Genomic DNA, 12,067 nt, shown 5'->3' with positions numbered 1-12,067 from the left:
TACATTGTTATCATAGGAGATAACAACTCCTTGTTATTGAGCCTGAAAACCTTCTAGTGGGACAAGATGTGGAGGCAAAAGACAGTGATATTAATGATCCTCACCCTGTGTAGGCCTTGACTAACGTGTATGTCTGTCTTCATTTTTAACTTCTTTTTTATGAAGTTAAAAAAATTAAATAGAAAAAGTTTATAGAATATAAAGGAGTACTTCTATACAGGCTGTATAATGTGTTTGTGTTTTAAGCTATTATTACAAAGGAGTCAAAAAGCTTCTTAAAATTTTAAAAATTCATGAAGTAAAAACTTTACAGTAGACTAAGGTTAATTTATTACTAAAGAAAAAAATTAATTTAGAGTAGCCTAAGTGTACAATGTTTATAACATCTACAATAGGGTACAGTAATGTCCTAGAGCTTCACATTCACTCACAACTCACTCCCTGACTCAACCAGAGGGGTCCCGCAAGCTTCGTTCATGTTAGTGCCCTATAAAGTTTTTACCATTTTTTATAAATTTTTACAGTACCTTTTGTAAACTTAGATATATTTAGATACACATTTACTTATCATTGTGTTTCAATTACTTACAATATTCAATACTGTAACATGCTGTTAAGGTTTATATCTGAGGCGCAATGGACCATATCATATAGCCTAGGTGCGTAATAGGCTGTGCCCTTCAGATTTGTGTAAGTACACTCTTCGTTCACACAATGACAAAATCACCTTAAGATGATTACTCAGAACACAGTCCTCTTGTTAGGCGACACATGACTACAATGGGATTTTATTCAGCCTTTAAAAAAGATGAAAATCATAAGCTATGCCATAACATGGACAAACCTTGAAGACATTAAGGGACATAAGCCTCAAAATAAGTCACAAAAGACTAAAACTTAAGTTTCCTCATATATTTATAGTAAAATTCATACCGTAGTAGTTGTCAGGGGCTGGTTGGAGTAGGGGATGAGGAAGAGGAGTGGTTTAAAGCAGCGGTCCCCAACCTTTTGGCACCAGGGACTGGTTTCATGGAAGCCAATTTTTCCACGCATCCACGGAGGAGGGGGTGGATAGTTTCAGAATAAAACTGTTCCACCTCAGATCATCAGGTATTAGTTAGATTCTCATAAGGAGCACACAACCTAGATCCCTCACAGGCACAGTTCACAACAGGGCTCAGGCTGCTATGAGAATCTAATGCTGCTGATCTGACAGGAGGTGAAGCTCAGGTAGTGATGCTGGCCCGGTTCCTAACAGGCCACAGACTGGTACCAGTTTGCAGCCTGGGGGTTGTGGACCCCTGGTTTAAAGGGTATAATGTTTTAGTTTCATTAAGTTGAAAAAATTCTGGATATTAATTGACAACAATGCGAATGACTTAACACTACTGAACAGTACAGTTAAATATGGGTTAAGATGGTAGATTTTAAGTTACCTGTAATTTGCCACAATTATAATTTTTTTCTTTTTGAGACAGACTCTCGCCCTGTCACCCAGGCTGGAGTGCAATGGAACAATCTCAGCTCACTGCAACCTCCGCCTCCCAGGTTCAAGTGATTCTCCCTGCCTCAGCCTCCTGAGTAGCTGGGATTACAGGCACCCGCCACCATGCCCAGCTAATTTTTGTATTTTTAGTAGAGATGGGGCTTCACCATGTTGGCCAGGATGGTCTCAAACTCCTGACCTCAGGTGATCCACCCACCTCTGCCTCCCAAAGTGCTGGGATTATAGGCGTGAGCCACCATGCCTGGACATAAATGTTTTTAACGTAGTTCCCAGCAGGAAATCCTCGCAGATTTCCATCTGAACTCTTTCAACATTAGATTTACATATATTAATAGGTTCTTTCTCTGATGTGAACTTTTTGGTGCTGAATGAGGTGACAGTTTTGGTGACTTTCCTGCATTCACTCCACTAAGGCCTTTTTCCAGTGTGAATTCTCTGATGTTTAATGAGGCTGGAGTTGTATTTAAACACTTTGCTGCATTCACCACACTCATAAGACCTTTCTCCAGTGTGAGTTTTTTGGCGCTGACCAGTATTACATTTGTTGAAGTCTTTCCCACATTCCCTTAACTTAAAAGGACTTTCTCCAGTGTGAGACTGCTGATGTCTAATAAGGCTTGATTTAGTCCTAAACAATTCCCTACATTTACTGCACTCATGAGGCTTCTCCCCAGTGCAAACTTTATGATGTTTAATGAATGTAGAGCGGTATCTAAGAAACTTCCCACAGTTGCTGCATTCATAAGGCTTTTCTCCAGTATGAACTCTCTGATGAATAATGAGTTTGTAGCTATCTCTAAAAAATTTCCCACATTCACTACACTCATAAGGTCTTTCTCCAGTGTGAACTTTCTGATGTCTACTCAGTGTACAGCGATATCCAAAGAATTTCCCACATTTGCTGCATTTATAAGGCTTTTCTCCAGTGTGAATTCTCTGATGAATAACAAGTTTGTAGCTGTCCAAAAAGAATTTCCCACATTCATTGCATTCATAAGGCCATTCTTCAGTCTGGATTTTCTGGTGACCATCTAGATGAGCCTGTGTAAGGAAGGCCTTCCCACATTCACCACACACATAAGGCCTTGGCCTGAGGTCAATCCTCTCGTGTTGAATGAGGTCAGACCTTTTTGAAAATGCATCAGTGTGGATTTTCTGGTGCTGAACTAGGTGGGATTTTCTAACAAAGGCCTTCGCACATTGAGTGAATTCATAAGGCCGTTCTCCAGTATGGATTTTCTGGTGACCAACCAGATGAGCCTGTGTAAGGAAGGCCTTCCCACATTCACTACATGCATAAGGCCTTGGCCTGATGTCAATCTTCTTGTGTTGAATGAGGTCAGACCTTTTTGAAAATGCATCAGTGTGGATTTTCTGGTGCTGAATTAGGTGGGACTTTCTAACAAAGGCCTTTTCACATTCAGTGCACTCATAAGGCCGTTCTCCAGTGTGAATTTTCAGATGCTGAACAACATTATGTTTGAGGCTAAAGGCTTTCCCACATTCGCTACACTTATAAGGCCTTTTGCCAGTATGAACTCTCTGGTGCATATTGAGTGTGGAGCGGTGACTAAAGAATTTTTCACATATGCTGCATTCAAAAGGCCTTTCGCCAGTGTGAACTCTCTGATGTCTACCGAGTGTGAAGCTGTCCATAAACAATTTCCCACATTCGCTACACTCGTAATGCCTCTCCCCAGTGTGAACTTTCTGATGTCTAATGAGTTTGGAGTTATACATAAAAAATTTCCCACACTTGTTGCATTCATAGGGCTGTTCTCCAGTATGGGTTTTCTGGTGACCAACCAGATCAGCCTGTGTAAGGAAGGCCTTCCCACACTGGGTGCATTCATAAGGTGTTGGTCTTCTGCGAATCTCCTGATGTTCAATGGGGTCAGACCTTTTTGAAAGAAAGCCTTCACTGTGAATTTTCTGGTGCTGAACTAGGTTGGACTTTCTAATAAAGGTCTTTCCATATTCAGTACCCTCATAAGGCCTTTCTCCAGCATGATTTTGCTGATATTTAATAAGGTTGGAGTTGTACCTAAACAATTCCTCACATTCACTGAACTCATAAGGCCTCTCTCCATTATGGGTTTTTTGGTGCTCAAACAGCCTATGTTGGTGGCAAAAGTCTTTCCCACCTTGGCTGGAGTTGAAATCATTCTGTTCACCTTGAAAGCCTTCCCCATCCTGGGTATCCCTGTATAGCTTCCACCCACTGTTTAAGACCTGTTGCTGGAGAAGGTCTGAGCTGGCAGTAAAATCCTTGCCACCCTGTGTGCATGTGAAGTTCCTCTCTCCCATGTGAGCACTGTGGTTCACAAATGAAGGCCTCCACTCATCACTTCTGGTGAGCTTCTCTCTAATCTGCTCCTTTTGGTGCAGGTCATGCTCTGCTGCACAAGTGTACAGCCCTTGCTCAGGGTGTGTTCCATCGTGCTCAGCCAGGTGCAGAACGTCCTTCAAAAGTGAGCTACACGTCTTGCAAGGCTGGGCCTTCAGGGTGGACAAAGCTGGCTTTGGAGTTGTGACCTGTAACACTCTTACAGAAACACACTGCTTGGAAGGTACCTCCTCATCCTTGGCTCCATGCCAACAACCTGTAAGAACAGAAATGCTGGTGAAGTGCATGTGAACTCTGGAGGGAGGAGGCAGCCCCATCATAAATGTCTGTGAGACACACCCACAAATAAGGGCACAGGACTGGTCACAGGCAAGGAAATAAGGCCAGTAAGAGGAAGGCCCAGTGTTCAGAGGTGGGCCTGTCAAGTGTGTGTAGTGGGGGAATCCCGGTGGTAAGGACAAAAGGGAGAAGTACCAAGCAGGGAGAGCAGGTGGGGTCTCCAACTCACTCCTCTACAAATGGCTTTCAATGGGCCATGACTGTTGTGTCCAGATCCAGAGAGATCTGATTGTGTGAGAGCAAGTATTCATGGACTACTGAAGGATACATGCAGACCTCATAACACCTAAAGAACAGGTCATACATTAGACAGCACTGCAAAGGGAGAGGTAGAAGAGAATGGTGGAGAGATGAAGGCTGGAGAGGAGGGGTCAGAGGTGGAAGCTAGGGGTCGGAAGTCAGAGTAAAAATAACAACACGGAAGGAAAGGAAGAGTGAGGGGTGGCCAGTGGCCCTGCATCAAACAATAGTGGTCACAAGGTAAGTTCTCAATGTGATTTGAACCCAGCCTTGATATCACATCCTTTCCCAGCTTTCACCCACCAGGGACATGTCCTTCTGAGTGTCTCTTGCCATTAATAGAGGACTATCCACTCTGCCAGGCACCCAGAGACCTCCCCCTTGCTCAAGGTGAGCAACTATCTAGCTGCAGCATAAGTCAAGCTAGGGGAAAGGCAGGGAAAGGGAGGGGACAGCATGTACACAGAGCAATAAGCCCAGGACATGCTGCATTCTAAAGCTACCAGAACACCCAGTAGAGAGTCCTGCAGAAATAACTTCACAATCTTCACAAGTGGTGACCAGGGAGGTGCCTGAAATTCCTAGCACAGACACTGTCTCCAAGTATGTCAGCAAGGGGAACAGGGAAACCCTTGGACAGAGGTTTCATGCATTTGGACAGAGTAATCAAACCAGGAACAGGCACCGCCATTAGGATATCTTAAAGAAACCTGAAGATTTCTGACTTCCGAGCCTTATCTTGTAAAGTTTCAGAGCAACAGAAGCTGGGGCTGCTTAAGGGGAGGTGGTACAGTATACACAGCCCAGCTCTGGCTGCCTCATCACATCTGCCAGGAAACCAGGAGAGGACAGGACATAGCACCCACAATCTGGTGTGAGAAAGACAGAGTTGTCATGGAAAAGAGCAAAAAAACAGCACCCAGCACAAGACACCAGAGTAGGTATGAAGGCCTTACCTACTGATGACAAAAGCGCAAAGTTCTCCAACATCACATTGCTGTGCAGGTGTCTCTGAGCATCATTAAGGATCCCCCATTCCTCTTGGGAGAAATATATGGCCACATCCTCAAAGACCATACAATCCTGCCAAAATTATGACACTTCAGTCTATGAACAACTTCTTATTCTGTGTTTCCTTAGATCTGTATTTATCTACTTAAAATCTAAGAATTGGAGGGCCAAACTAAAAGCCAATGTTTTTACATTTCCCTTGCAATCCAGATCCCATATGCTGAACCACTCACTATCTAATGCTCATACATGATTATTTCTCCTGTCCTAATCAACACAAGCCCTGTCACCACACAATAAGGGATAATCTCTAAGCCCTAAGGCTGCCAGACTTATGCAAACCACTGAGTTTGAAGCTCCTCATCCCACCCTGCATGCCTTTCCTGCCAAAACTCCAATACAGTCTCTGATGTATGCTTTCCCTTCAGTCATTCCTCTGCCTCCTGACCAAATCTAGTATTTCCTGTGGCCTGGTGCAGCACGGCATTCCCCCTGCACTAAGGAAATGAAAGTAATAAAAATCATTTCAATGCCATTAGCCTCTCTGTCATCACTCACTCTTTTCCAAAAATGAAAATCCAGCGAGTCAATCACTGATACACTTCCCTCTCCAGAATCTTCAGTGCTTCCCCAGTACCCACACACATCCATCCCCTGCTTAGCCTCCACCCATTTCCCAAGGAGGAAGAGACTCCACATCCTGGTAGCATCTGCACTTCTCTCGCCCCCACTGCTACTGATTGCTGAGTCCAGCACAGCACAAAGATGGGTGGGGAGAAAGCAAAAGCATCATCAATGCCTAGCCCAGGGTGCCCTACCTTCTTTTTTATTTATTTATTTATTTATTGAGACAGAGTCTTGCTCTGTCGCCCAGACTGGAGTGCAGTGGCTCACTGCAAACTCTGCCTCCCAGGTTCAAGCAATTCTCCTGCCTCAGCCTCCTGAGTAGCTGGGATTACAGGCACCTGCCACCACTCCCGGCTAATTTTTGTATTTTTAGTAGAGACGGGGTTTCCCCATGTTGGGCAGGCTGGAGTCCTGCAGTGCACCAGAACCCTATTTGCTCCTGGGCTGCCCAGAATATAATGTTCCCTAGCACCTGGGGCAGCACCGAGCCCTGTTCTGAAGGTCTCCCTTCCCAGTCCTGTTTCCTGGTTTAACCTCAGTCCCCCCCAAAACCCAAGTGACAACCTCACAGTTCTTGCATACCTCCTCTGAGTTCCAGATCTTGGCTGTCTCCCCCTTTTGCACTGTACATGCTCTCCCATAAGCGGTCACAACCTTCTCTATCCCCCTAATCCTAATCCAAAGCCCAGATACACTGACCTCCCCAATGCTATCCCCACCCCAGGCCTAGCAATGCTCCTTGCTGATCCCATCTTCCCCCTAAAGTAGTCTCACAGTTTGCATGAAACTACCCAGGTCCAAGCAAGACTCACCACAAAACCCTGGTGAGTTTGTGGAGATGCCTCACCATCCATCTCATGGCCACTCTCCCCTCAAAAGCCCTTCCTTATACTCCACAGGCCGTCCCCAACATAACACACATACCCTCAGTCGATCCACTCTCTCATCTGTCTTTGTGACATCCACCAATACCATCCAGGTGCCCAGTGGAGACACCCAGTCCTCAGTCTGTTCCTTCTCCTTCCTTCCTATTAACACCATTGCTTCCTAAGTCTGACCCAGTTTCACAGCAGTTCAGCTATCATGTAGTGGATGTCTCCTTCCTGAACACCTCCAATGAACTCCGTTCCTGTGTGTACAACTGCCAGCCTGGCACCTCCACTCAAAGTCTCTGAAACATTTTTTGTGTATTTTTGTTTTTGTTTTGGCTTGGATTTTTTTGTTTTTGTCTTACTCTGTTGTCCAGGCTGGAGTGCAGAGGCACAATCATGGCTCATTGCAGCCTTTACTTCCCAGACTCAGGTGACCCTCCTGCCTCAGCACGCCGATTAGCTGAGACCACAGACAGACGCCACCACACCTAGCTATTTATTATTATTTGTAGGGACAGGGTCTCCCTATGCTGCCCAGGCTGGCCTCAAGCGATCTTCCCACCTCTGCCTCCCAAAGTGCTGGGATTACAGGTATGAGCCACCATGCCTGGCCACTGGAACATTTTTGACTTGGCCAAAACTTGGTTCCTCATATGCTCTACTATATAAACACTCCCCCTGCTACAGAACTTACTACATCTTAGTTGCTGGAACATCCATCCTTCCAAGGCCAAAACTGTGGAGCCATTCCTGACCCCCTCTTCCATCTCAGCTCCCAAGCTCCCTTGCTCTCTACATTATAAAATACAGGCAGCTCTAGATCAAACACATACAGAAGCCCCCCACTCCTCCCACTTCCACCACCGCCACTCTTGTTCAGTCACCAACAACCTCCACCTGGGCTGCTGCTGGACCGATCACTCAGGTATCCGTGGCTCCACCCTCACCCACACATGGTCTTCCATTCTGCAGGCAGAGGGAGCCACTAAAACCTGGGTCAGGTCACCTCTTTTCCCCCCCTGCTTAAACGTTCCCTAGTTACCATCGCCCTCAGATGAAAGGCCCAGAACCTTAGACTGCATTCCATGCTGATCCCACATGCCCTGTATGCCCCAACCTCCTACCCTGCTGCCATACTCTATCACGACCGGATACAACATGAATTTTCAGTTCACTAAACATCCCAGCTAAGTCGCACCAGTAAGCATCTGAACTTTCTATATCCTGTGCCTGAACGCCCTGCCACATCTTATCCCATCAGTTGTCGGAACTAGGACCACTCTATAACCAGAGGCTGAGTTCTGACTCCTGGTTGTGGTGGAAACACAGTCTTCAGACCCAAGGAAGGGAAAAACATGAAGTTCCAGGACACTACCTTTCCCTATATCAGCATGCCTAAAATATCGGAGAGATAAGTGGTGGGGGCCTGGGGGAGAGAGCCTGAGAAACCCTTAACTTACCTGTGCAGGGTCCTTATGCATTGCTGCCACTGCAATGGACCCCGTGGGAAGATGTGGCAGACTTGTATAGTTACCACTTGAGACCGTCACTACGACAGTTACTACTGTTACTACTTGAGACCATCATTACAAGACTGAATGAAGGGGGACGAACGTAGAAATGAAAACTTAAGACAAAAGAAACTGTTTTAAAAAAGGTGAACCAGGGAAGAAGAGAGCTCCCTGCTTCTAGTGAGCAAAGGCAGCCCCTGAGCTTCCACAGCCCTCCGAATTTATTGGGTAGGATGAAAGGGAGGAGGAGGTAACCACTGGTCAGCTGCTTAATTGATCACAAGTTCACATTATTGTTAACAGGCTTCAATTATGCCTAATCACAAGAAACACTTGTGCCTGGGTCGTGACTGCCTTCAGCATTCCTTCTGGGTGGCAGATGCAGTTTGTCAGTTTGCCAACATCCTGCTTTCATGAGAAACAGTTTGCTGTTTACTCATATAGCCTCCAGTGGTATACTGAGTTGATCACGACTCTCTTTCGGCCTGTAACAGGAAGAGGCAAGCCATGAGTATCAGGACAGTACTGCGGCATCCTACAGGCTGAGCTGTACAACCATCTCTGCCCTGTACTGGAGCAAAGTAATCTGAAGCTACAGCAAGTCCTAAGTTCCGTGCTGCCTCTTAGCAGCTCTGTGTCTTTGGACAAGGACTGAACTCCCTAAGCCTCAGCGCCCTTATGTGTAAAATGGAGATTAAAAGGGTTCCCACTTCACAGGGCTCATATTGACAAGAAGCATAAGTAGTACACACTATGTATAAGCATTACTTTCTATAGGATTAATGGTTTTGTACATGTTTTCAGCACAAAGTAGAAGGGTTTTGAAAATTTGAGTATTTTTCCCACTTTTTTTTTTTTTTTTTTTTTGAGACAGGGTCTCGCCCTGTTGCCCAGGCTACAGTGGAATGGCACAATCTCAGCTCACTGGAACCTCTGCCTCCCGGGTTCAAACGATTCTCCTGCCTCAGCCTCCTGAGTAGCTGGGATTACAGGCGCCCACCACCACACCCAGGTAATTTTTGTATTTTTAGTACCGACGAAGTTTCACCATGTTGGCCAGGCTGGTCTCGACCTCCTGACCTCGTGATCCGCCCACCTTCGCTTCCCAAAGTGCTGGGATTATAGGCGTGAGCCACTGTGCCCAGCCCACACTTCTTAATGTTTTAAGGAAATGTGATATATATATAAAGCTTTGTACTATAAGCAGAGTTACAGGTAAATTAACATTCTAACAATAAATATTTTAATACATTTAAATTATTGACTACATCTATTTCCAATTGCCTATGTGTACATATTTAGAAGGATATTGGCTGAGAAAAAAAAAAAAATAGCCCAGACCTGTCTGACCTACACAAAATGTATCAGGCTCAGAGAGGCAAGAATATATGAGATGTCAGTCACATCCCTGAACCTATGCCTGAGGACAACTGTTTAAAGACATTTTGTTCCTGACTAGCTGTCTCACCTATTATCTTCATGTTTCTGTAATCTATAATATAAAGAAGAATGTATAGCCAATAAAAACTTATGTTATTTTAACATAAGTTATTGGTCAACAACTCAGAAACAGCTTTTTTCCTTTAAAACAAAAAAACAAACACTTGTCACTGTGGTAATTGAAGTGTATATTTAGGACAACTTCAATCTATGGTCCCAGATGGCTATCATCAACATGTGAACTTGAATAAACTCTCTTTAAACTAGATTCTGACTTGCTTGGTTATTTAAGATTGATATAGTTCATTAGTGTTTAAGTCAATTACCTGTTTTTACATCCCTAAGTTAATGAGTTATAGGATGGGGTTGAGCAGTCAATCAGTTACTAGTCCGTTCAGCAAACAGGTCAGTCTGCCATGTAATGCAGTAAAGGGAGCTTGCTGGAGGCCCTTAACTGTGGTGGAGGACGTGAGAAAGCCCTGCCCAGTTTTGGACCCAGTTGCTCCATGGCCTTATCTTGTTCCCCAAAGAGTGGCCCTCAGGGCCAGCTGAGTTAGAAAGGTGGAGTGACTATAATTATCTCATGCCTCAGTCTCTGTATTCCAGGGCAACTCCTTATCCATCCAGGCCTCTTTTTCAACAGAAACAGACCAAACTCTTAGCCCATATCTGCTCCCTTCTGCAGGGAGTATCAGAGATGCCCTCCCTACCATGGTCTTTCCTCCAAATCTGAGCCCTCCCCTACCTCAGCCCATATGAAAAAACAATGTAGAATTCTTCCTTCTCAATCTGATCCACAGGCCAACTTCTCAAGTGCACAACTTCTAACTCATTTAAAGCTACAGGCCAGCTACCTTCCCTCACCTTTGGAAATTACGTCCACCTACCCATGTGATGTCGCCCAAAATCCAACCCAAGATCTTCTGTCTGAAACCTGCTCCTTAAGCTGATATCTCTAATTCCATTCTTTCAGATTTTTCAGGCCAAAACAAAACCTACGGAAGACACCCTTCACTACCGACTTTCCCTCACAGCTATGTTTGATGCAGCAGGAAATCCTGTTGACTCTATCTCTGAGATCCATCCAGAGTCTCATCACATCTCCCCTCTACTGCAACCCCTCTGGCCCAGCCCTACCATAACTCAAGGGGTCTCCTCAGCGGTCCCCCTGCCCCAGTTCAACATCCTGTTTTCCCCAACTCTAAACTTCTAACTCTGGACGTGACCCTCCCATTCGTCCTCCCTGCACAGCCCTCTATGGCTTTCTGCGGCTCCACTGCCCTTCCAGGGGAGACTCCGCCTCAACCTCTGCTCCTTGGAGACAAAGACGCTCGGGCTCCCCAGTGCCGCCCGTTCTGCAGTGCCTCCAAGCCCCAGAGACGTGTCGGTCTCCGACGGGAGCTCCTCCGCCTCATCGCACCGCAGTCCCAGTCCCAGGCACCCCACACAATAACGCCCCTCTTAGAGACACAAGGGCCTAACCTGCAGGGCCGCTCCTTGGGACTTCAGCACTGGGAGGAAGGGTTGGGCGGGGCGGCCTGGGACGCTGCACGCACCTCGATCAGGTTCATCGGCGCGGCCTCCTCCAGTCCAGCCAGGGAAGAGCGGGGCGGGAACGGCGGTCACCTGGACGCTGACGGAGGCAGGGGCGCCTGCAGCCGACTCAGCCGATCCGCACTCTAGCCTCTGTGTAGAAGGAACACCGCTTCTCGCGTTTTCCCGCTCTGTCACCTCAGTCCCGACCCAGAGCTCTGGGACCCCCTAAATCAGTGAACAGATCCCTAGGCAGCCATGCTAACGTAAGCATGAGGGCGCCGCCAGAAGTCCCGCCCACACAATTGAGACCTCATTAGTCGTCTCTCTGCTAGACCAATGGCTACACTCGCTGCCGTGACCCCCGCAGTGTCTTCTGGGTAATGTAGTTCCCACGCTGCTACCTGCGTCGCCCGCAGTGTCTTCTGGGTAATGTAGTTCCCACGCCGCTGCCTGCCTCCCCTCATAATGTAGGGCGCGCTGACCTTACGGAAAAAAGCTGGAGGCTCCTGGAGGAGCGTTGAGAAATGCAGTTCCGGGGCCCTTGAGGACATGGAGGGGCTTTGCTGACTCTTAAACTGCAAGTAACCAGATTTTCCCGGAGGGCAGTCTAGGACAAGTCTGAGAAATATTTCAGAGA

General features: G+C 46.4%; 1 protein-coding gene across 2 annotated transcripts; it reads right to left on the bottom strand.

Annotated features, from left to right (window-relative positions):
- Window positions 1-757: 757 nt before the first annotated feature.
- Window positions 758-11,735, bottom strand: ZNF749 (zinc finger protein 749). Of its 2 annotated transcripts, none has more exons than XM_024236823.3 (3): window positions 11,377-11,735; window positions 5,390-5,516; window positions 758-4,110 (listed from the first exon to the last, which is right to left on the bottom strand). In XM_024236823.3, the coding sequence occupies exons 2-3, from the start codon at window positions 5,508-5,510 to the stop codon at window positions 1,916-1,918; spliced, it is 2,316 nt and encodes a 771-aa protein (XP_024092591.3). In that variant the 5' UTR covers window positions 5,511-5,516; window positions 11,377-11,735; the 3' UTR covers window positions 758-1,915. The 2 variants fall into 2 exon arrangements, with proteins under 2 accessions (XP_024092591.3, XP_024092590.3); XM_024236822.3 differs by having other exon boundaries at window positions 11,451-11,735.
- Between the last annotated feature and the right edge of the window lie 332 nt (window positions 11,736-12,067).

The sequence above is a fragment of the Pongo abelii genome, chromosome 20, assembly GCF_028885655.2.
Source record: "Pongo abelii isolate AG06213 chromosome 20, NHGRI_mPonAbe1-v2.0_pri, whole genome shotgun sequence".
Taxonomy (NCBI): domain Eukaryota; kingdom Metazoa; phylum Chordata; class Mammalia; order Primates; family Hominidae; genus Pongo; species Pongo abelii.
Note: the sequence above shows the minus strand (reverse complement) of the source record. Positions and strands in the feature narration are given on the sequence as shown.

Bases quoted from the DNA above. Each gene is read 5' to 3' on its own strand.
- ZNF749 (XM_024236822.3), bottom strand. The intron at 4,111-5,389 runs GTAAGGCCTTCA...CTGTTCTTACAG, and splicing joins TGCGCTTTTGTCATCAGTAG to GTTGTTGGCATGGAGCCAAG.